Consider the following 24,624-nt stretch of genomic DNA (forward strand, 5'->3'; position numbering starts at 1 on the left):
ATTCTAAGGGTAGCCTAAGGGGAGAGAGATCCAAGCCCCCAGCCCCCAGCATCCCCCCCCCAAACTCTGGGGGGACTTTAGAATGACTGCCTGGAGGATGACCAGTACATGGCTCAGGGCATTTCCCTCACCGTTGCTCTCAAATGTCAAGCAATACATGTGCCAGGTGTTGCTGTTATGAGTATGCTCTGGGCTCAAATCCTGCCTCTGTCACTTAGCAGCTGTGTACTCTGGGCAGGTGACTCAACTTCACGAAGTGCCAATTTCCTCTCTGTAAAAGGAGCATGATACCACCTAGCTCACGTGTAAATAAGTAAGGAGGCCATGTATAAAAAGCAGAGGTGTTAGTGAAGAAGAGCGGTCACTACTATAATTGTATTATTATAAACAAGCCTTTGAAGGATCTAGGTGAGGGGTGGTAGGGATGGTGTTTCTTTGTAAAATGGTTTCCTTTATAAATAGACGTTGAAAACAGGGTCCTAAACCTGAGATGCATGTCCCCCTGAAGATGTCACGATGGGCTTCGGATGGTCTCGGAGCCCCCCTGACACAAATGCAAACTGTGAGAACAGGATGGGATGTAATTGCTGTGGGAAGAGGGGGGGTCACAGTTTCCAGCGGATTAGTAAATGGGGTTCCTGGCCACCACCCATGGGAGGGCTAAGGACCTCTGATTTGTGAGTGTCACTGCCCAGCCTCCTGGGGGGGCGCTGCAGAAAGAGGCCTCCGTTCTGGGGAACAGGCTGGAGAGGGGAGGGTAGCACACCCCCCATGGACGGCGGGCTGTCCTCATGCTTTGCTCTTCTTCCCAGTACATGGCCTTCTTCGAATTTAACAGCCGCCTGGAATCCATCCTCAGCAAAGCCTATGTTTACAGGTGAGACACACACGCATACACACGTGCGTGTACACTGGCCGTTTGCAGCAACAACGGAGCAAGGCATTCTCTACTCATATTTCTTCCCCTTTCAAGCTCCCCTGGCCCTGCAGGCCCAGTGCTACCGGAAGCCAGGCCTCTTCCTGGCCCTTCTCTAAAGGGATGTTTGTTTTTTTAGAGAACCAAGAATGTCCCATTTCCCCCAATTGTGAGGAGAGCGCACAGAGGTTCCTATGTACAGCTCGCCACTGTTTCCAGGGAGCCGGGCCTCATTTTGATCTCAGCTCAGGGAACTGGGTGCCTCAACCTGGCTCGAACATAGGGGGGCTGTGTGTAAGGACGGCGGGCCAACTCTCGTCGGGGGCACTAGACCAGCCGGCCACACTCAGGGACAAAGCTCCTCCACGTTGCTCTCGAGTGGCGCTTCTCTGCACGCATCTGTCCCTTCTCTGGCCCTCTCCAAGGATACACCCCCTCTGTCCTTCCTGCCCCCAGAACCATCTGCACATGGAACTCAGGGCCATTCCAGCCCCTGGCCTTGACGATTTGCCATTCACAGGCCACCATCCCTAACTGTCCAAGTCTCAAAACAGCATCCAGTTGGCCCAGTCCGGCCACCGGCTGGTTCCCATCAGCCAGGTGTCCATCCTGGCAGGCCGAGGGACAGGGCCATGAAGCTCCAGCAGGGAGATGTCTGAGGCGGGTGTCAGGGGAGGTGAAGGTGGGCTTGTTTCCCACAGTCCCCCTGGGTGACAGATCATGGCCACCCTTCCCGTTGCTGTGTTCACACCTTCCCTTCTCCCGCAGGGTCATCAGGACCACGGCCTACCTGCTCTACAGTCTGCATGTCAACTCCTGTCTGTATTACTGGGCATCCGCCTATCAGGGCCTCGGCTCCACTCACTGGGTTTACGATGGCGTGGGAAACAGGTGAGCCAGTCACCCTCCTGGGGCTCTAATCCACAGAGAGTCCTGGAAAGAGGTCCCATTGCTGCCATGAGAAAGTATGAGGACCATGTGTCTGTGTCCTCACTGAGCTCACGTTTCCCGAGCACCTGCCATGTGCTAGGCAGAGTGAGGCACAGAAAGAAACTAGACCTGCTAGAAAGATCCTTTCAGCCTCCTAAAGCCTAGTAGAGTTGGCAAATGCACCTCACGTGTGCGCCTACTTCTCTACTCCATGGACACAGCCAAGTGGGAAGGAGGCCAAAGCACACTTCCCAACATAGCTCCCTGGGCGTCGCTAGCCATGCGGGAGCTGGCAAACAAGGTGAAACCTGCTTGCCAGACCAGAGAGCTGCCATACGTTGTGGGACGTGTTCAAACAATGACGATGTCAATGGTACTTCTACTAACCCGAGCAGCGAGCCCTTACAGCAGAGAATGCTTATTCTGTACCAGCCCTGGTTCAAGTACTTAGCAAAGTAACTCATTGAATCCTTCTAGGAATCACATGTGATAGGTACATCATTCCCATCTTACAGATGAGAAATGACTTCCCAAGGTCGCACAGTTCGTTCATAAGTTCCAGAGCTGGGATTTGAACCTGGGCAGTGTGTCTGCAGTCTTAACCAGCACACCATCTGCCTGGTGCCAGAGAAGCATGGGGCACAGGACAGTCAGTTCCAAAAAGCTGCATTTGATTTTGGCCTTGGTAGGTGGAGGGAAGGGGCAGAGAAGCCCTGGGGGAGGGAGCAGCAGAACAAAGGTGCAGAGTTGCAAAATGGTGGAGTCAGGGCTCTGGGAGCCCTCTTGTGTGGTGGCAGGGGCTACCCAATATCATGGCCACTAGCCACCAGGGGCCACCAAATATTTAAAACGCAGCGTGACTAAGATGTGAAATACACACGGGTTCAGAAGATATGAAGAAACACGTCAACTGCCTTATTACTAATGCCCAAAACTTTAGTTATGCATTGAAATGATATTCATTTTGATACTTTGGGTCACTAAAAAATGTTATTGAAATTAATTTCACCTGTTTCATTTTACTTTGAGGAAATGTAGCAACTGGAAAAAGTTTTAAATTCTGTATGTGGGTCTCATCATATTTTAATGGGATAGTGTGGTTCTGAGCCATGGGGACCCCAGTATGGGGTTCTTCTTTGCTGTTCTTCATTTCATATAGATTTATTCTGATTATTAAAGAAAGATCAGGAATATTCTTTACTCTATTTCTTGCATTCTAAGATGTAGTCCATTCTGTGATGCATTTTTGAGTCAATACAGCTTTTTGCAAAAAAAAAAAAAAAATTACAACAAACATACCCATAGATTTTAAGAGACATCCCAGTTTTAGAAATGTGAAAATGTGGAAAAATATGTCACCCACAGGGATATAGAATAGCATAATATCATGCATATCTGTCCATCGTTAATTTTTTTTAAACCACAATAGTAATATCTCTGCCGTGCAGAGAGGCCAGTGTTTATTTGACTATGCCCTCATCGTTGGGCTCTGGAGGTATGCCTCCAGTTCTTCTGCCTGACCCGGGATGCTGCAGTGAGCATCTTTGTCCTCTGACCTGAGTGTTTCCTCATAATAAATTCCTGAAGGGGGATGGCACGGCCAAGGATATGAACATTTCTAAGATTAAAAATATATATATTATTTTTGTAGTTAGTACACTATGTTTTTTAGAGCAGTTCCAGGTTTAACAGAAGAGCCGATGGGGAAGTACAGGGAGTTCCCGTATGCGGCCACATTTGTAATGGTCAGATGGATGTGGAAAGCTACCCGGGCTACCCTCTCACCTCTTGCCTCAAAACCTTGGAAGCAGGAAGATGACAGGGCCCAGGGGGATCTCAGAAAGATGACTCTGCTGGTGATGGTTGAGGGGAGGATGGACCAACAAGATAGGCAGGAAGCCCAGGGACCTGATAGGAGGAGCAACAAAAGGCCCTGACAAAGGGTTGGTATGATCAGGGGGAGGGAGGGCCATGTGGGAAGGTAAGCAGGAACACTTGGAGTCCAGATCGGATGTGTGAGCCTGGAGAGCCTGGGCACAGACTTTAGGAGTCCAGGGAAGGGAAGAACAGAAGCTATTCGTTAAAACTCGTTCTGTGACCTTGGTGGAGGCCCCTCCCTTCCTGAGACTCAGTTTCTCTTCTACAACTTGAAGATGGTGTTACATTCAGGTTTCTTCTTTTTAAAAAAGACTTTATTTATTTATTCATGAGACACACACAGAGAGAGAGAGGCAGAGACACAGGCAGAGGGAGCAGCAGGCTCCATGCAGGGAGCCTGATACAGGACTCGATCCCAGGACCCAGGGATCACGACCTGAGCCAAAGGCAGGCGCTCCACCACCGAGCCACCCAGGCGTCCCTACATTGAGATTTCTTGTGGGGAATGATAAACTAATGTGTGCAGCATGTCCAGGTCATGCCTGGACAGGAGTCAGTGGCCATTTTCTAGCTACAGTCATTCTTACAGGGAAGCCGGCATACCAGGAGAGAGGTTCCTAACTCGGGATCCAGGCATGTAGAGGGTGGCCCCACCACCACCCTCCTGGAAATTGGAGCTAAATTTTGAGGACATGCTGGCTTCCTGAAGGAGAAGGTTGCTAGCTTTCCTTAGATTCACAAAGGGGTTTGTGCTCCAACAAGCTAAAAACCTAGGTCCCAGGATTGAGCCTGGGACACCTATCATGGGCAGGCCTGGGATGGAATGGCAAGCAGAGAAGGGGAAGACAGGGGACAGCTATCAGGGACTTCCTCCTGCAGGGACCTTAGAAGGGACACTCTGTCTTGGCAGCACTACTTTTCTCCAAACAAAATCCTACAGGGAACCCCCAATATGTGCAAAAAAGCACAAATAGTGAAGGATCCCTCCAAAAGTCCAATATCATGGGTAAATTACCTTCAAAGTAGTGACCGTTTGTTGAGTGTCTGCTCTGGCCCAGGCGCTTGAGGACCCAAGCTCACACCTATGGGGGTCTCCCATCCTGCTCTGCTTCTGCCTGGCCTGGAGCACGCAGGGGTCCCCACAGGCCCAGTAGCAGGGAAGATGCCAGGACTTCAAGCCCCTGAGATGGGCCACGCCAGTAGAAGTTTTCTCCAACCAGAAAGCGTTTGGGGAGAGGCTTGGGGACCTTGCTCCCAAGCCTTTCTGTTGGTGGCCTAGGGGCACTCCCTGAGCTCCCAGACAGGCGCTCCCCTCCTTCTCTGCTTAAGGCTGCTTTGCACGCCCTCTGGTGGCCGGGGGACGGTATGACCGGGGCTTTACTGGGGAGACCCTTGCTCTGAGACGTCTAGTACCAGGGCGGAAGGAGGAGCAGGGTCGCCCAGGGTTACCCAGCACCTCACCCCAGGCCTCCTAGCTCGTAGTCAGAGGCGAAGACCCCTCCAACATAACTCCCCAGTAACCTCCGCTCCGTTTCAGGGCTCCCTCCCAGGGCTCTTTGCACGATTTCGTGCTGTCCATTAGATGGTGAGCTGCTTGAGGACACAGGCGAGTCTGTTGTTCCCTACTGCAGGCGCGCGTGTGGCCGGTGCCAGCGACAGAGAAAGCTCTGGTAGCGGACGTTTACTGAGAGCTCATCATGTCCCGGGAGCTCTTCTAGCACCTCATTTTGTCCTCACGATCCCCCTGTGAAGGATGTTCTATTGCCATGTCCATTTTAGGAGAAGGAAGCCAAGGCTTGCTGAGATTAATAATTTGTCCATGTTATGCAGCTAGGAAGTGGTGGAGCTGGGTTTGAGCCCAGGCAGTCCCATCCAGAGCCCATGTTCTGACCACAGCTCTGCAAAAATAGCTGGTGAACAGAGCCCCAGGGAGGAACCCGATTGGGGTCATCATCAGACTGGGTGATCTTTGCCAGCCAGATGATGGTCTTGGTTTTGGTGCTGAGCAGGGACCTCAGAAGTGTGGGTGTATCAGGGGCAGGCTCTGGACACCTCCTGCACGCCCAGGGAGGAAGACAGGACAGCTGGGCTTGTCCTGTCCTTGAGCCTTGCTCACCTCACCACTGGAAGGCACAGCCTGAAGGTGTGAACAGATGTATGAAGGACTCTTACTTCTCTGTGATAATGAGATAAACTTGGGGCATCTCCTATGCCTTCTACCACCCAGTAGGACCCTATCACCCAGACCTCCCTTCCTAGGTTCATGCACTTGTGTAGAGGTGGTACTAACAGTGGGTGAAGCTCGAGAAGCAGATGACAGCCTAAATTCTAATCCCAGCTCTGTACCTGGCCAGCTGGTGACCATGACCGTTTCCTTTGCCTTCTGGGACCTCAGTTTCCCTATCTGGAAAAGGAGTGGGAAAAGCAGAGTGTCAGAAAAGGTAGTCCTGATATGTCTTTCAAGTGCAAAGTCACTCTTGCTTTCCATGAACCAGTGTGGCGGGATGGCAAAGGGAAGTTAGTGGAAATTGAAAGAATATAGAGGGAGCCCAGACGTCAGGAGTCAGAAGACCCTGGTCTATCCTCCTGCCAAGTCTTTCTAGCAATCTCCTGGAGCCTCAGTTTCCACATCTGTATATGGAGGTGACAACATGCCTCTGCATCTATGAGCACGCTCGGCAAACCGCAGGGCTCTGTGGGTGTGAAGCTGTTTTCCTTGTACTTAGAAATAAAGCGTTTGCATCTTGCACAGCTGTCAGAGCCAGGCCACCCAGGCTCAGCAGGGTGGGGCCTTTGCTGACCAAGGTCCCCTTCCTCTTCTCTCTCTAGTTACATTCGCTGTTACTACTGGGCTGTGAAGACCCTCATCACCATTGGTGGACTGCCTGACCCCAGAACGCTCTTTGAAATTGTCTTCCAGGGGCTGAACTATTTCACGGGTGTCTTTGCTTTCTCTGTGATGATCGGACAGGTAGCTGGGTCACCAGTCTGGCTTGCCACCCACCCGTCTGCCAGGGCCCCTCCCACTACTGTCAGAAATGTCACCATCTGTGGCCATTCCTTTTGGACTAAGTCTGGGAAAGAGCACGAGTCCTAGACTCAGGAGCCTGGAGCTCTGGGACCTGCTGGGTGAAAGGGGTGGGGGTGGGGGTCTAGGTCCCAATCTTCTCTACCGTTGCTTCCATTGGAAAGGTCGGTCCCTTTGGGTTATCTTTGCGGAGCTGGGCTGAATGGCTGTCTGCAAAGCCTGGGGATTTGGACTGCTCCCTTGGAGAGAAACCCCTGGGGGTGTCTAATGTGCAGGGGGAGGGCTCCATCTCATATTCTATTCAGTGCAGGAAGCCAGAGTCAGGCGGCCTCAGAATTGGGTCCTGCCCCAAGCAGTAGTACATCAGGTTCACATTTCTCCCCTGAGGTCAAAGTGGCTTTAGGCACCAAGGGGCCAGGTGGGACCAGAAGCTGCCCAGCCCAGCAAGGCCTTTCCTCCTGGTGGGGCTCCAGGGCCTGAGGCTGCTCAGGGGGTCAGCAGCCTCGCTCCTGCCTAGCCCTGTCAGCAGCCTCCCTCCCTCCTGATCCCCCTTCCTCGAGCACCCCTCGTCTGTGTAGAGTAAACGTGCTCATGATGCACAGCCCCAAAGCCCCACTCTGACCCTCGACTCTTCCACTTTGCCCCTAGATGAGAGACGTGGTGGGGGCCGCCACCGCCGGGCAGACCTACTACCGCAGCTGCATGGACAGCACAGTGAAGTACATGAATTTCTACAAGATCCCCAGGTCCGTGCAGAACCGTGTCAAGACCTGGTACGAGTACACCTGGCAGTCCCAAGGCATGCTGGGTAAGATGGGTGCTCTGGGTGCCACCAGCTATCCCCCGGCCACCTCCTTCTGGGCCCCTGCCTTCCTGGCCCCTGCCTCTGCCCTGTGTCCCTGAGGTCCTGAGCACTGGGGCCTCTTGGCTGTGGCCCCAACATTTTCAAGTGAGGGGGGCCTAAGGGAGGCCCATGAGGTACCCCCAATTGGGCTGTCAGGAGACCCCTGAAGACTTGAGGTGCCCTGCCCCCCATCACCTCTGAGATGTGTCCCCGTCAGAGATGGAAGTACGGTAGGACTCGGGGCAGGAGGAAGGCCCCTCTCTTTCTCTTCCATATACATACACACATACACATATTTTTTGGTAGGTTTTTTGATGTTATGCTTTGCTTCTGAGATTCTTTGGCCACAACGATGCCTTTAATTCACCACCGTTTCTGCTTTCTTGCCAATGATAGGATGGGCTCAGTGACCCTTGTGAAGTGGGGGAAACTTACCTGTACGTTGTTTTCTTTCTTTTTTTTTTTCTTTTAAGATTTTATGTATTTATTCATGAGAGACACTTAGAGAGGCAGAGACACAGGCAGAGGGAGAAGCAGGCTCCATGCAGGGAGCCCCATGTGGGACCTGATCCCGGAACCCTGGGATCACACCACTCCACCACTGAGCCACCCGGGTGCCCCTGTACATTGTTTTTAAATGTAGTGAAGTTTTCGTGAATTCTAATGAAATTCTTAATTAAATTTGAATGTGCTACTTATACGTGAATTAAGTCACACATTTTCTCCCCAGTCTTTTTTTTTTTTTTAAACACTTTTTTTTTTTTTAATTTTTATTTATTTATGATAGTCACAGAGAGAGGGAGAGAGAGAGGCAGAGACATAGGCAGAGGGAGAAGCAGGCTCCATGCACTGGGAGCCCGACGTGGGATTCGATTCCGGGTCTCCAGGATCGCGCCCTGGGCCAAAGGCAGGCGCTAAACCGCTGCGCCACCCAGGGATCCCTCCCCAGTCTTTTTTTTAAATCTTGGGGTGCTAGTAATTTTGTTTTCAGAGCTTAGACATCATTTTGAAGGCCCCTGAGAAGCCAGTGGGCCACTGACACTGTGCCTTAGAACCCCCTCAACTGTCTCAGCTGATTCAAGGGCCCCGCTGCTTCCTCGCGCTTCCCTCTCTGAAGAAGCCACACTTCAGCTCCAAATCTCCTGAGCCGAGGGGTTGTCAAATCTGTGGACAGTGAGTGGTCGAGCCTTCGCTGCTATCCGCTGCTATTGCACTCAGTCTGTAAAGACACGTTGCCGTCCATCGCCTCATTCTGTCCCAGTGACAGCCCTGTGACATCTGAACCATTGCCCTCTTCCACACGAAGGAGCCACAGGAGAGGGCCAGGGTCGTGCAGATCCACACTTGAGCCCATAAACAATGGTGGTGCAGCGGGAGGGGCGTCGGGATCGAGGTCAGGCAGTGCATTTCCTGTCCCTGGCCTCGACATTCATTCTGTGCCAGGCGCTCTGCTGGGAGGGGCAGACCCCATCATGGGCAAAACGCTCTCGGCCCCTGCTCTCCTGGGACGGGCCCTGGACCCCACAACCGGGGTGGGGGGCTGATGCCATTTCCCCTGGGCTGCGTGGCTGTGGGCAAGTCACTGCCCTCCTGAGCCTCCCTTTCTGCAAAGTGGGGATTATAATAGTGGGGACCTCTCGGGTTGTTGGGAAGATTTACTAAAACCACCTTTGTAAAGCTCTCTGTAAAAAAGTGTTCCATATACTTCAGTTCTCGGGCTGGTGGGAAGAAACCATTGCAATGAGGGGTGTGATCAGTGCTACAGCACAGAGACTGCTAAACAGAATGTCTGGGCATGGGGATCTCCAGGGAAGGCTTCTTGGAGGAAGTGACGTTAGTCCTGGGGTCTGAAGAATGAGTAGAAGTTAACCAGGGAAGGACATGAGGGTGTTCCCTGCACAGGGAATAGCATCTGAACAACCCAGAGAGGGGACTCTCCCTGTATAGCGTGGTCCGGGGGGGGGGGCAGAGGAAGGGTGTGGCCAGGGCCCCGTGGGAAGGTGGGGCAGAGGCCTGGATGTGCCTCTGACACTTGCCAGGGTCTCCTTTCCAGACGAGTCAGAACTGATGGTGCAGCTTCCAGACAAGATGCGGTTGGACCTCGCCATCGACGTGAACTATAACATTGTCAGCAAAGTGGCTCTCTTCCAGGTATGGCGCCCCCCAGGACCCCCATCCCCGGGCTTCTGGGAAGGCCCCGAGGCCACATCGTCCCCTAAACAGGCATTCTTTTACCCTCTTCTTGGGGACAGGGCTGTGACCGGCAGTTGATCTTTGACATGCTGAAGAGGCTTCGTTCTGTCGTCTATCTGCCCAACGACTACGTGTGCAAGAAGGTGAGTGGCCCGAGGCAGCTGCAAGACAGTCTGGGATTTACGGTGCACCTGCCTGCTGGGAGCTAGGCTGAAGGGGGTGCCTTCGGAGGCCTGGGAGTGTTGGCAAGCCCAGGGAGAGCCGCATCCCTGGGGAGGGAGAGCTGACCCCAGGGTTCCCGGGTTGTTTGGCATGAGGAGGCTTTGTCTGGCTCCAGGCATTGAACCCAGGTGTGCCTCAGGCTCTGCTCAGGACACAGGACCAGGGGCACTGGGACGAGGAACCCCGCTTTCCAGAAAAGGAAAGTAAGGGGCCAAGCAGGAGGTAGGGCCTTGACTCTATAGATGGAGCTGCTTCCAGGGTCTTGGTCTTCCTATCAGGAAAATGGGGCTGGGGTAGGTTGGAAGTTGCAAACTGGTGGCCTTCATATAGGAACCAGCCCATACATTGTTTTGTGGTTTGGGTGTGGGGTTTTTTCCCCTAATTAAAAAAAAAAAAAAAAATATATATATATATATATATATATATATTTATTTATTTGACGCAGAGAGAGAGAGAGCCCAAGTAGGCAGAGAGGCAGGCAGAGGGAGAGGGAGAAGCAGGCTGGATGCAGGGTTGGATCCCAGGCTCCCCTTTTTTCCTAATCTTAAAAAAAAAATGTTGGATTAGTTCCCAACCTTTAAAAAATTTGAAGGTCTTACATAAAAATCCAGACTTCTGGCTGAAAACTGAGCTCCACTGTCCCAAATAGCAAGAGTCTACTGGAATGAAGAAGGGGTTGCTCCTGAAGGCGGGACATCACCCTCCCTCCTGATTCCATAGGCCCCAGCCCTCCCCACTGCCCTCTACCAGGCTCCCTTCATTCCTTAAACTGCCCATCAGATCCTAGAACACATTTGGATTTGAACCTGGGGCTACACAGTGTTGAGGCCCTTTCTGCTCCCATTCCCTGGGATACACGGTGAGACCAAGGTCACCTGTGAGTGGGTGGTTAGGGTGGAAAGGCAAGAACTCAGATTTCAGCTCCCCTGTTACAGAGCTCTTCAGGCTGGGTGTGTGTACAGGGGTGAACATAACACCCAAGCAACCCCTCTGAGACACAGGAAACCCCAGCCCAAGAAGGCCCCCATGCCAAAGTTGTATGCTGTACAGTAGTTTAGTTTCCGGAAGCAGAGAGCCGTGGGGACTGAGGAGACAGTGCTAGAGATGGTTGAGAACTTAAAGCTGCAGCCCTAGAGGCCAAGAGGGGTTTGGGCGATTTGTCTGACACCGGGGCTACTTCCTAGCTGTGCACCTTGGGGCAGTGGCTTGCCCTCTCTGAGTCTCTCGCTTCTCATGGGTAAAGTAGGGATGTTGCTGGTACTCCCTCCTGGGGTGGTTGTGAAAATTGAATAAGCTGTGCCTACAGAGTTTGGCACCGTGCTGGCAGAGTCGGTGCCACTGCCGCTGTTACTATCCTTGGGTAATGTAGAACTTGCTGGCAAAGGAGCAAGACTGAACCAGGTGGTTGGAGTTGGCAGGGGAGAGTTGAGGAGAGCACTTGATGAGCAAGTGGGAATGGCGCCCTCTGCTGTCCAGTTTTGCGCTGCGCTGATCTTGCTGAGATTGGCACCCCCCTCCCCCCACCTGTCGCCTCGCACCATTGATTGCCCACCCCAGGGCGGTTAGTGAGGTGAGGGTGAGCTCTTTAGACCCTTCAGCCCTGTGTCAAATTGGACGCAGAACAGGGACATGAAACTTTCTTCCTGTTAAGAAGCTCATGCACGTGTGAGACGCCCAGGAAACGTTTGTCGAAAGAGTACAAAGTGTGATCAATTTATCTATTTTGCTCTCTCTCCTTTCAAACATTCCAGGTGTGATGGACATGTGGCAGGGGACTGTGAGGGCATGAGGATTGGAAGGTGCATGGTAGACTGGGTGTTTCTGATTGCAGTCTGAAGCAAGCCATTCATTCATTCATTCATTCACTCATTCGTGCATGTATGCATGCACGCTTTCATTCATTCGTTTGCTTTGATTTGGGATTCAGACCATTGCATTCGTTTGCTCCAGCTGCTCCAACCAAGTATCAGAGACTGGGTGGCTTTAGCAACAGAAATGCATCATCTCTCAGTTTGGGAGGGTAGAAGCCCAAGATCAAGGGGTTAGTTGGGTTGGTTCCTTCTCAGGGCTGCGAGGGAAGGGTCTGCTCCTCTCTCCTTGGGTTATAGATGGCTGTCCTCTCCCTGTGTCACTTTGTATCATCTTTTTTTTGTTTTGTTTTGTTTTGTTTTGTTTTGTATCATCTTCTCAGTATAACTGTTTCTGTCTCCGAGTGTCCCCTTTAGAGGGACACCAGTTGTATTGGATTAGGGGCTCACACAACTCCAGTAGGACCTTATCTTTATTTAATGGATGACGTCTGCAATGACCCTATTTCCAAAAAAAGGTCACGTTCTGAACAACGGGGGGTGAGGACTTCAACATATGAGGTTGGGAAGGACACCATTCCATCCATGGCAGCCATGAGCTCTGGACCCAGGCTGTCTGGGTTCAAATCCCCGCTCTCCCTTGGCCTAGCTTTGCGACCTCAGGCAAAGAGTTCCTGCCCCAGAGCTGTTGAGGATTGAGCAGACCTGGGACTTGGAGCAATGCCCTGCACAGGAAAATGGAGCACGAGCACTGGACTTCATTACTGATGCTGTTATCATTCCTCTTTCAGTTAGCAAACACTTACCGAGCTCCTGAAGTGACATGTGCTAGGTATCAATTTATTGGATGAACCACTGTTAATTTTCTCCATGCCTCCGGGCCCTCCACTGGCGTGTAGAATCAGGAATTTGCAGAATGCCATCACACATGCACCTTCTAGCTTACCTAGCTTACTTCCCTTTCCATCACATCACTAACTCCCCACGTAACCCTGTCAGTCAGGCAGGCCGGGGGTGGCCACTCTCCCCAATCCACGGATGGGGAAACTGAGGCCCCAGAGGGGAAGTGACTGACCCTGCACCGCACACTGAGTCAGTGGTGGGGCTGGATGCCATCCTAGGGTCCTCTGCATTGCACCAGCGGCCTCCGGGCCCAGCCCCGCTGCCTCTGTGGTCACTTTTGGTAATGGCAGAGGGGCTCACCCCTTCTCTGTTTCAGGGGGAGATAGGCCGAGAGATGTACATTATAAAGGCAGGAGAGGTGCAGGTGTTGGGCGGCCCTGATGGGAAGGCAGTGCTGGTGACGCTGAAAGCTGGATCTGTGTTTGGAGAAATAAGGTCAGAGGGGAGCTGGGGTGAAATGGGCGGACCTGGGCTCAAACTGGGGTGGGGGGCTGTCCATGGGAGGGAAGACTCGTCCTCAAGGGCCCTTTGGTGGAAGGAGGCCACTGTGGATGCTGACATATGCAGGGTGGGCCCTGGCTCTCGACCATGTGGGGCCTCCACTGCGCTCCGGGAAGCGGGTGGGAAGGGACATTTTAGTGGGATTCTAACCCCAGCCTGCCAGGTCTCACCTCCTTCCTTCTCTACCCCAGCTTACTGGCTGTTGGGGGCGGGAATCGGCGCACAGCCAATGTGGTCGCCCACGGGTTTACCAACCTCTTCATTCTGGATAAGAAGGACCTGAATGAAATTTTGGTGCATTATCCTGAGTCTCAGAAGTTACTCCGGAAGAAGGCCAGGTACATTTTTTTATTTAACAACAAAAAGAAAATCCATATATTACGTCATTGTGCATTTCTTAAGGACTAAAACTTTCTCTTACATGGCCGTAGAACCTTTATCAAAATCAGGAAATGTGCTGTTGAAACGATGCTATTATCTCATCCCCAGTCCATCTTCAAATTTGGCCGATTGTCCCAATTATACCTTGGGTAGCCTTTCTGGTCTTCTTTTCCATCTCTGGATCCAGCGTAGGACCACTGATTACTTATTAATTACAAAGAGGAAAACGTTATAGCCTTGGTCTTCACTCTCTTTGGAGCTGGGATTGTCCCTCAGCCTTTTTCCATCTTGAGTGATTTGAGGAGGACAAGCCAGTTATTTTGTAGACTGTCCCTTCATTTAGCTAATTTAGGTTTAGCTGATTAACTTCAGGTTCTGCATGGGGGCAGGAATTCCTCAGAAAAGATGTTGTGGGGTGCCTGGCTGGCTCAGTTGGTAAGGCATGCCACTCTTGAATTCAGGGTTATGAGCTCAAGCCCGACATTGGGCATGGAGCCTACTTTTTAAGAAGTGATGTTGTGTGTGTGTTTTTTTTTTTTTTTTAATTTCATTGGGACGCCTGGATGGCTCAGCGGTTTAGCACCGCCTTTAGCCAAGGGCATGATCCTGGAGACCTGGGAGTCCCACATCGGGCTCCCTGCGTGGAGCCCGCTTCTCCCTCTGCCTGTGTCTCTGCCTCTCTCTCTGTGTGTCTCTCATGAATAAATAAATAAAATCTTAAAAAAATATATTTTATTTATTTATAAGGGAAGGAGAGAGAGAGACCAAACACACACACAAGGGGGAAGGGCCGAGGAAAAGGGAGAAGCAGACTCCCTGCTGAGCAGGGAGCCCAACGGGCTCCATCCCAGGACCCCAGGATTATGACCTAAGCTGAAGGCAGACGCTGAACCGACTGAGCCACCCAGGTGCCCTGCGATGTTGTATACTTAATGCAGCATGTGGAGAGGCCCAGGATGCTGGCTTCTCCCAGTATTGATGATTTTCCTTTTGCTCACTTGGTTAAGGTTTCTACACTCTAAAGTTAACGTTTTCCCTCTTTGTAATTAATAAGTAATCAGCAGGGCGTCACTCTGAGGCTATCTAGACCTCCTCTCCTGTTTCCCATCAAGCAAGCCTTCACCTGCTACCGTCAGCATTCCCTGAAGGCTCGTTGCTAAATCAGTGGTGGCCACCATGGGTGCAGCATGGTGATTTTTTCTGATTCCATCATGCCTTCTGCATTTATTAGTGAGCATGCTACTGTGAGGGAGATCTTTCCTCTTCTCTCCGATTTCAATTTATTTGTTTCTTCATTTGTCTATATAAGTGTGGATTTGTTTTGTTCTGTAAATATCCTGTTACAATCATTATTCTGGTGCTCAAATTGTTGCAGATTTGGCCAGCAGGCATCTCTTCGGGCTGGCCTTTGTGACTCTTTGTTATGTCCTCTAAATATTTTAGCACTTCCTTGCTCACAAATACAATTAGACTCACTGGGTTCATCTTGTGACCTTCTGTCTGCCACATCCCTGGAAATGGCCATTTCTTCAAGGAGACTTGATTCCTTGCAGGTGGGAATGGGTTTTAGAAACCTCATGGCTACTAGGCTGCTCCTAGGCTCCCAAGTGGACAGAGCTGGGAAACACATCTGCATGTCCACCTGTGTACATAAATGCAGATATACATATATGTACACACATATAAATATATATATACATATATATATCAACATCTATTTTCCATCTGTATCTATATCTGTGTCTATCTAGCAATTTCAGTCCAACACCACAGAGTCCTTTCTAATCTCCTCCTTTCCTATACTTTGTAAATTCCTTCTTCAACACTGAGAAATTTGGCACTCACTCATTTGTTTAGTCTCTTTTTTAAAGATTTTTATTTATTTATTCATAGAGACACAGAGAGGCAGAGACACAGGCAGAGGGAGAAGCAGGCTCCATGCAGAGAGCCTGACGTGGGACTTGATCCCGGGTCTCCAGGATCACGCCCTGGGCCACAGGCGGCGCTAAACCGCTGCACCACTGGGGCTGCCCTCATTTGTTTAGTCTTAGGATACAGACAAAGCAGTTGCAGAATTGCTATCCCAAGGCACTGGGGCAGTAAGGGTTGGGGTATGGAAAGCCTTCTCAGCAAAATTCAGTATTTGGTGCCGTTCTTTTTGTCTTCAGCTAAGTACCCGTGAGGTAAGCGTTGTGTTCAGACTTATTTCGATTAGTTTTCTTTTTCCTCCCTTTAATGTGGTGGTTTTGCTTATTTGAAACATACCCAGACTTGTGTGTTTTGGTTTGCACTCCATATTTTATGATTCTTCCCACTTCAATCCTTGTTGACTTTTTGTTGTCTTGAATATGTCAAGCATTAACATGGTACCAAAAGTCATAATGCAACAAGGCCTAGAGAGGTGTCCGGGCTCCCCCCACCTGCTGCCCCTGGCCGTCCATGAGCCCAGTCTCATTTGTTTCTGCTGCTTCCTTAATGTGTTTCCTTTTGCAAAAGTAGGTAGAACGGTGAACATTTTATTTTTCCCATCTTACACAAAACGTAGCATACTGTAGATTTTCTTTTGCACTTTGCTTTTTTTTTTTCACATGACAACCAACCCAGAAGATGTTCTTTCTCAGTCCATAGACAGCTCCCTCATTCCTCTGACAGTTGCAGAGCATTCCTGGGAAGGGGCAGTAAGGCCATTTCCAGTATTTTGCCATTATACGCAGCTCCGTGAGGAATAACCTTGTGCATCTGCATTTTGTACTGTTGAAGAGTGGGTAACTTTTTAAGAGAAGCAGGTCTTTGTTTTCAGACCCTTAAGATCAGATTTCCAGTCGAGTGAAAGAGGCAACCCAGTGTGGTAGAAAATCCACAACAGGCTCAGGAAGCTGATGGAGCTCACACCTTATCTGTAGTATGAGGTACTGGCTGTGTGGCCTTGGAAAAGTCACAGAAAAGTTAACTTCTCTGGTCTCCATTTTCTGCAATTATGTAAAATAAGGGTATTAACCCCCTATTTTGTTGTTGGGAAGCTTAAATAAAATAAGTGTGTGTGAATATCTCCAGCAGGGTACCCAGCAGGTGGGAGAACTCAATGAATATTCATAATGATAATTGCTCCTCTTTACCCATCAAGTACTCTCTGTAATTTTGCCATTGGATAAAGCCTTTTAAATCTATATATCCTGTTTTTCTCTCCATTGTCTTTTACCACATATTCCCATTTTCTACCTCATTCTATGAAATGACACCATAAATAAACTGTACAGAGAATAGTCACCATAAAGGGAACTCAGAGTGCACAATCATTGATTGAGTACATAGTTCTAGGCCCTAGGGACACAGCAGGGACCAAATAAAGCTTGCCTCCTAATGAGGGAGCCCGATCATGGAGAAATGAAGGATTCTGTGATGTGTCAGCTGGGGACAGGGCTGTGAGGAAACAAAGCCACATTGAGGAGACAGAGGTGATGGAGGGAGTTATCTGAGATAAGTTGGGCAGGGAAAGCCATTCTGAGGAGTGGAATTTTAGCTGAAATCCGCACAGACTGAAAGAGTGATAGGATTGCTTGCATGGAAGAGCATCCTAGTCAGAGGCAACAGCACATGGAAAGGCTCTGCAGAGGAGAGAGTGTGTGTGTGCAGACCAGCCAGAAAGTAAGTGTAGCTTGACATGGGATGGGAGAGGTCCAGGGGATGAGATCGGGTGGGGCCTTGGAGGTGAAGTCTTACAGTGGCTTTGGGTTTTACTCTGAGGGAGAGGGCAGCTATGTACGGTTTTACACAGACAAGCAAATTGATGTGACTTAGGGGTTTGTTCTTGTTGTTTTAAAACAAGATTTTATTTATTTATTCATGAGAGAGGCAGAGACACAGGCAGAGGGAGAAGCAGGCTCCCTGCGGGGAGCCCCATGCAGGACTCAATCCCAGGACCATGGGATCACAACCTGAGCCAAAGGCAGATGCTCAACCACTGAGCCACCCAGGTGCTCCAGGACTTAGTTTTAACAGGAGCCCTTTGGCAACGCCAAGAGGGGGTGATGCTGTATTGGTGAAGCATAATACCCACAGGATGCTGGCATCCTCTGAGGAAGGAAGCTGCCCTGTAACTCATTTTACCTGTTTGCTCTTAAGGAAGTCACTGGGCCCTTCCAAAGGCTGGTCTGTCTGAACTTCTCTCACAACATCTGCCTGCTTCCCCCTACTCACCTGAGAAACAGGGAAGTACAGTCTGTGCTCATTATTCACGTAGCTGTGATTCTGTGTCTGTAACTAACCTACTCACTAAAATGTATTTGTAACCCAAAAATCAGTACTCGTGGGCATTCCTAGTAATTTGTGGACGTGCACAGAGCGGTAAAAAATTTGAGTTGGGCCCTAAACTCATGTCCCCAGCAAGAGTTAAACAAGGTGACACTCTGCTTTATTGTTTCAGCTCAGAAGCATCTGAACACTTGTAAACAAGTGTCTTTTCATGGTCTATTTAGCACCACATTTTTCACATTTTTGTGATTGTTGTTGGTGATTTTGTGGGTCCTCATTTCAGTGTCAGTGAATCAACTGGATGTCTTTAAACAGAAATATACAAAGTTTTGATCAATTGATGAAATGTAATGAGAGGCTCACAGCAACCTAACCCTGTATTTCCCCCCCAGAAACAATGGTTCGGTGTTTGAGATTTCAGTGTTTGCGGGGACTCTACAGAATGACACCACCGCGAATAATGAGAATCAATTATGTCTGAGATCTGGCTCCAGTTCCCCCTGCCCTCCCTTCCTCCACCTGCCAGAGGAGCAAGGCTCAGGAAAGCCATGCGTGTAGCCCAGCTACCCCACTCCTTTGGCTGGGTTAGGTGAGGCTCCTGACCCATGTGTCAAGCCTGAGCCCTTTGCTGGAAAAGGCTGAGGTCCCGGCCTATGGCAGCTGCAGGAAAGAGGAGGAGCCGCGGGGCCTTGCAGCAAAGAGGCCTTGGGACCAGAGCTGTAGCATGATTCATTAGAGAGCCTGGTTCCCTGGACAGGCAAGCGTCAGGACAGAGGCAGGGGATCATGCATGAGCTCTGACCATCAAAGGAAAGACACAATCTGGGAACCACAGGGCCTGGGACATCTGAGCTGGTGAGAGTCATGTGAGTCATGTGTGGGATTCTGGTTCTAAGCTACCTGCTTTACAGATGGGGGACCTGGGGCCCCAAAGAAGTGAAGTGCTCAGCTGTCTGGCTTGGCCACTCTAGAAAATGGGGCTAAAAGGTTTCACACATGCCACTTTCTCCAGGGATGAATGTGTAATCCTGCTTATAGGAAAACGCATCATCTGAAAACGAGGCTCAATTTCCTTACTCTGGAAATGTCCCAGAGGCCAGTGCAATGTTTCAAAAGAGAGACTGCCATTAGCAGTTAACAAAAGTCCCACAGATAGTTCTTTTGTGTCATTTTTGTATCAATCTTTGTACCACCGACTGTCATGCTGTGAATGATGGCTGAATAACACAGGTGATAGTACCAAGCATGAAGAGGCCTCTGATGAATTATCATGTTTGTGTTCTCCTAGGGAAGCCCCAGCCAGAAAATGCAAGTCTTGGGCAATTAATATCAATATGCACAATTTAAATCCATTGCTTCTGATTAGATAAGCAGCCAGTAATGGCCTCATTTTTAAACAAACAAGTTTTGCTGGAGCCCTGGTGAATGAATTTGACAATTAGGAGTTGAGGCCCACTAGATTGCAGATGAAATTCATTTGTTCTTGAGCCAAACCACTCATCACATATCTGTAGCATGAAAAAAAATTCCCTGTCAAAGTCTGGGGCTCTGTTGGATAGAAGATCCTATCCCTACTTAGAGAGCACGGGAGCGCACTGCATTTAGATCTGGGATTTAATTCTGGCCACTTCGTAGCTGTGTAACCTTGGGAAAATTATTTACCCCTTCTGGTCTTCCATGTCTTTATTCGAAATGAGATGAAAAAAATAGGGACCTACCTGGGAGGATTCTGTGGGATTTACAGGACAATGTATGTACCAGTTATCTGTTGTATAATAATCTTACCACCCATTCAGTAGCTTAAAACCACACATATGTATTACCTCACAGCTTCTATGGGTCGGAAGTCTGGGACAGCTTAGGTGGGTACTGGCCAGAGCTGAGTCTCATCTCATGTCTCCCCTGGGGAAGGGTCTGCTTCCAAGGTCACATGGAGGTCAGCTAAATTCAGTTCCCTGCGGTTGGAGGACTGGGGGCCTCCGTTCCCAGCTAATTGCTGGCCGGTGGCTTCCTTTGGTTCTCATCACATGGGCCTCCCTCAACATGGCCACTGGCTGCATCAAAGCCAGGAAGGGAGAGTCCTTGCAAGACAGAGATCACAATCCCATGTGACATGTTCACAAAGGGGATATCTGATCACCCTTGCTGTATTCTGGTCAAAAGCAAGTCACATGGAGAAAGAGACACCAGGAAGGAGGTCCCCAGGAGCCATCAGGGTGCCTCTAAAGGACCAAGCATAGGGCCTGACACATGTAGACACTCATTACATGTTGATGGAGGTGATGGTGAGGATGGTGACATATGCAAAAGGGACATATGCTTCTCTAAGCAAAAAGCGTTGTATCTTTTTTCACCTGGGCATCCTGTTTCTGAGTCCATATATTATAGTATCATTCGGTATTTCCTGTGTGACTTCACTAAAGTGACTCAACCTCTCTGAGCCTCCAATTTCCTCCTCTGTAAGGTCCAGACGGTAAGACCCATGTCATTCTGGTTGTTCCGATCATTCACTGAGATGCTGTGCATAAAGCGTTAAGTACGCTGTGTTTGCTCACAGACCATTAGCCAAGACGACCACCACCGTGCAACTCTATCAGAGTCCTCCGCCGAGGAGCCTTTCTTCTCTCCCGGAGTATGTTTGTAATGTTAGTGGGCGCTGCTTTCTTTCAGGCGCATGCTGAGAAATAACAACAAGCCCAAGGAGCCGAAGAGCGTGCTCATCCTTCCTCCCCGGGCAGGCACCCCCAAGCTCTTCAATGCTGCCCTGGCCATAGCAGGAAAGATGGGCGCCAAGGGAGCCAAAGCCGGTAAACTTGCCCACCTGAGGGCTCGGCTCAAAGAACTGGCTGCACTGGAGGCAGCTGCGAGGCAGCAACAGTTGCTGGAACAGGTAAGATGGTGGGGAATTAGCCACACCCCCATTTCAACATTGTGCCGGATTGTGGACCATGCCTTGCACTGTAGGGAATGTCTCCCCTTCCTTTATACCAGTCAGGACTCCTTTGGTTGCAAGTAACAGAAATGCAGGTCATGGTGCAAGCTCACATTAGCTTAAGAGACCAGGGGATGGATGGGGTCAAGTAGCTTAAAAGTTCAGACAAGGCTGGATCCAGAAGTTCAAATAATGCCAATGGGATGAGCTTTGCCATCTTGTCATTTCTGCTTCCCTCGATGATGGCTTCAGATCACAAGAGCACTAGGATTACATCCTCCTGGTTTAGCAGCAACTCCCATAGAAAGTCCCTCTTGCCCAGTGATTCCAGCAAAAGTCCCAGGGCTCATTGTCATTGGACAGATTTGGGTCACATGTCAATTCCTGAGCCATTCACTGTGCTGCCCTGGGAGAGGCCAGGCTCCTGTGCCATCCCTGGGCCGAGGGGAGCAATCCATCCAAGGGAGTCCTGGTGCTGTTGCAAAGGTAGGAGCACTGGGTGTGAGCGGGAAGTGTCCCTCCCCAGATGGCAGTGATGGTCTCATATTTAATATTTGCATCTGTGACAATTTCAGAGATTTAAAGAGAAAAAACCCTGCTGACAGGCACAGTGCTGACTGTCCCCCCCCACTTGGAAATCTGAAGGGAATTTTAAAATTAGTTCTGGGACTCTTTTCTGTGACTAATGCCAAAAATGCCAATTAGAATGATTGCACTAATTATGACTATTCACGATTGTCCTTTAGGGAGGCTACTGGGAAGGGGGGCGGTGGGTAGGCAGGAGCTCAGTGGCCAGGAGGGTGCTGCAGTCTACACAACAGAATTCAAAGGAACCTAGGTTGGAACAAGCCAGGCTGGTGTCAGAGTCCAGGGAACCTGTCCGGAGATCATTTGACATCTGGAGTCTGGGAGGTGCCATCAAAGCCACCCAGGGTTCCAAGATATTCTCAAGATACAGCCACCCGTGACCCCAGACTAAGGACAGACATGACTGCCTGGCTTACCCAGAGCCAGGGTCAAGGTTGAGCCAGGAAGTTGAGGTCTTTGGTGCCAGCTGCTGCGTGGGACTGAGCAAACATGAACTCCAAGACTGTTCTCAATACAGTGAAAGGCTTTTATATGAAATGGGCCTTTTGCTCCTGAGTATTAGCTCTTCACCCAGGCAGCTTGGAGATGTGAATTAAATTTGCATGAGAATTCTAATAAAAGGCAATTTTAGAACAATCAGGACAGACTGCCGAGTGCAAGGAGTTCTGAAATAACAATCCAAAGACACGGGTCTAAATCCCAGCTCTGTCACTGCCAGCTCTGTGACCCGGAGAAGCTCTTCATGCTTTCTGAGACTCAGGTTACTCATGGTTGCCGCGTAGGGTTGTAGAGATGAAGCAGGGTACCTTGGATATCTTTTTAAAAGCATTTTGGCATGGCAAAACACCTGACTAAACTCCCCGTGATTCTTCTGGTTCCATTCATAGCAGGATACTTCCAGAAGTCCCATAATGGGCACCATCCTGCCTTGGAGTGCGTCGTCGTCGTCGTCGGAGTTTAGGACAGACACGGGATGGTAGAACATGCAGGAACTCCAAGATAGGGGGAGGGATGGGTCCCCAGAGTTGCCTTGGGTTCTAGGAGTGGGCTTCCCCATTGCCCTTCCTTCAACACTCTGTGATTTGAGCAAGCTTCCTCCTCACAAGCATGCTGACTGCTCTCATTTGAAATTCACTGCTGCTACCTTAAGAGGGTCTTAGATCGCTGTGGGCCATTCAGGTCTCCTCCTCTGGGGAACCCCTCTGTCCCATTTATGTCTCCACAGAAGCGGGTCAGACAGGGCAGGACAGGCCATGAGTATCTTTGAAGGCTTGGGTTTTTACTGACACACAGACTGGTCAGTGTCCACAGGAACCCCGAAGGCTAGAGGCTGGAAGTCCCCACCAAGTCCCCAAACATGGGGGCTCAGCCCAGCCCAATGCCAGTACTACCCTGCCCATTCTCCTTCCTGGGGAATAAGAGTGTGCGGGTGGCAAGCTAGACCTGAGACCTTCCAGAAAGGAGGCCGGGCCACAGCAGCTTTTACCCTCTCAGCGTTTTTACCTTGTTTGCTTAGAATTGTTCTCATCCATCCAGGAGCACCCAGCCCTGGTAACTGGGGTGGACAGGGCAGCTGGCTCAGCTTTGCAAAGTCCCTGCTGGTGCTCCCTCCAGGTCACACCCCTCCTTCCTCCATAGCTCAGGGGCAGGCCTGAACCCATAGCCTCACTCTGGCTTCTGGCCCTGCCCATCAACAGAGATGGAAAATATCCCTAAGACCTTCGACTAGATTCAACCAGGACTTTTAATCCCTAAACTTCCCCATAACATACTCTGTTCCTACCAAATAATCCTGATGCCCTCTGACCCCCCACTTCCCATACATTAGATGGCACCCCTGTGCACTCTGCCATCTTCCTTTTTGGGGGTCCAAGAAGGGGAGCAGGAAGGTGTTCAAGACTCCTCCAGGACCCCTCAAAGAACTCTCAGACCTTCTTTGCCTTACCAATCACCCTTTCTGGATTTTAGGCCAAGAGCTCGCAGGATGCTGCAGGAGAGGCAGGCCAGGTGGCCCCAGAGCAGGAGCAGCCCCCAGCGCCCGAGCACCCAGAGCCGCAGGAGCCCCCGGCCACACGCTCTTCGCCACCTGCCTCGCCACCTGCCTCGGAGAGGCCCGAGGAAGGCGGGGAGGGGGAGGCCGGGCCCTCGGAGCCATCGGTGCTGATCCGCATGAGCCCGGGCCCGGATCCCAGTGAACAGATCCTGTCGGTAGAGGTCCCGGAGGAGAAGAAGGAGGCCGAGTGAGGGCCCCCGGCGCCCCCCTCCGGGCAGGTGTATCCACCCGCACCCAGGCGGGTCCCCCAGTCCCGCGCCTCGCTTCCCGCAGGCCCAGACTCCAGGGGCAGTAGAGTCCATCCCACCACTCCTGCCCCCGCATCGGTTTCTGCCGCCGCTGGTTTTGAAGTCAACAAATGTAGTGTTTGTGCCCCTAAGTCCTCACCATCACCTGAGAACCCTACCTCTCCCGACTCTTATTTTTAAGAACAAAATTCTTTTCCATTTTAGAAGTTTATAGGCAGAGCATAGAATGGGGCTCCGAGCCCTGGGAAGCTCTGTTGGAGACTAAAGCGTTATCAAATGTTTGAATTTCATCTCCCATGTTTCAAGGATAGAAAACCTGCCAGCAAAAAAAAAAAAAAAAAAAGGGAAAAGAAAAAGAAAAAAAAAAAAGAAAACCTGCCAGCAGTTGTGGGGGGCCCAGCTGGCTCAGTCGGTAGAACATGTGACTCTTGGCCTCAGGGTTGCAAGTTCAAGCCCCACCTTGGGTGTACAGATTACTTTAAAAAACCCTGGTCAGCACAAAGGGTGGTTGTGCTGGTCATTTGACCCGATGATCCGTGCTGGGCAGTCACATTAGGGATCCTCTGCTCATTAGAGCGCTTAGCACCCAACTTCCCCAGGCTGTATTTAGTTCCAAGTGTGAGACCAGTCTTTCAGAACATAAAATGGAAGTGGACTTACTGGCAACGGGCTGTGAGCGGTTCTGAGCACCCCTGCCAGGCCCCCAATTCTGGTCTGCAGGGAGTCACGCTTGCTTGCTTCCGACACCTTTGCTATAGAGATGATGGCAGCACCTTCCATTAATCCTGGGAGACAGAAATCGCCCACACCACTGAAGTTCCTAAGGTTTCTCCAGATCAAGTTACATTGCTTCAATGATTCAAGATACAAGGGGGGCCGGGTGGGGAGGAGTCATTCAGTCACTGAATATTGGGAGGATTTTATTTGCATATCTAATGGCTCTTGGGGG

At 50.5% G+C, this 24,624-nt stretch overlaps 1 protein-coding gene across 1 annotated transcript in view; it reads left to right on the plus strand.

Moving 5' to 3' along the window:
* The window catches only part of CNGB1 (cyclic nucleotide gated channel subunit beta 1), a 63,132-nt gene extending 38,777 nt beyond the window's left edge, over window positions 1-24,355 (plus strand). The window contains 10 exon segments of the mRNA XM_041765103.1: window positions 813-877; window positions 1,685-1,807; window positions 6,554-6,695; window positions 7,401-7,560; window positions 9,650-9,747; window positions 9,849-9,932; window positions 13,039-13,157; window positions 13,415-13,561; window positions 20,525-20,744; window positions 23,343-24,355. Coding sequence (XP_041621037.1) covers window positions 813-877; window positions 1,685-1,807; window positions 6,554-6,695; window positions 7,401-7,560; window positions 9,650-9,747; window positions 9,849-9,932; window positions 13,039-13,157; window positions 13,415-13,561; window positions 20,525-20,744; window positions 23,343-23,618 — 1,434 coding nt within the window. The 3' untranslated portion in view covers window positions 23,619-24,355.
* The last annotated feature ends 269 nt before the right edge of the window (window positions 24,356-24,624 follow it).

The sequence above is a fragment of the Vulpes lagopus genome, chromosome 8 (assembly GCF_018345385.1).
Source record: "Vulpes lagopus strain Blue_001 chromosome 8, ASM1834538v1, whole genome shotgun sequence".
Taxonomy (NCBI): domain Eukaryota; kingdom Metazoa; phylum Chordata; class Mammalia; order Carnivora; family Canidae; genus Vulpes; species Vulpes lagopus.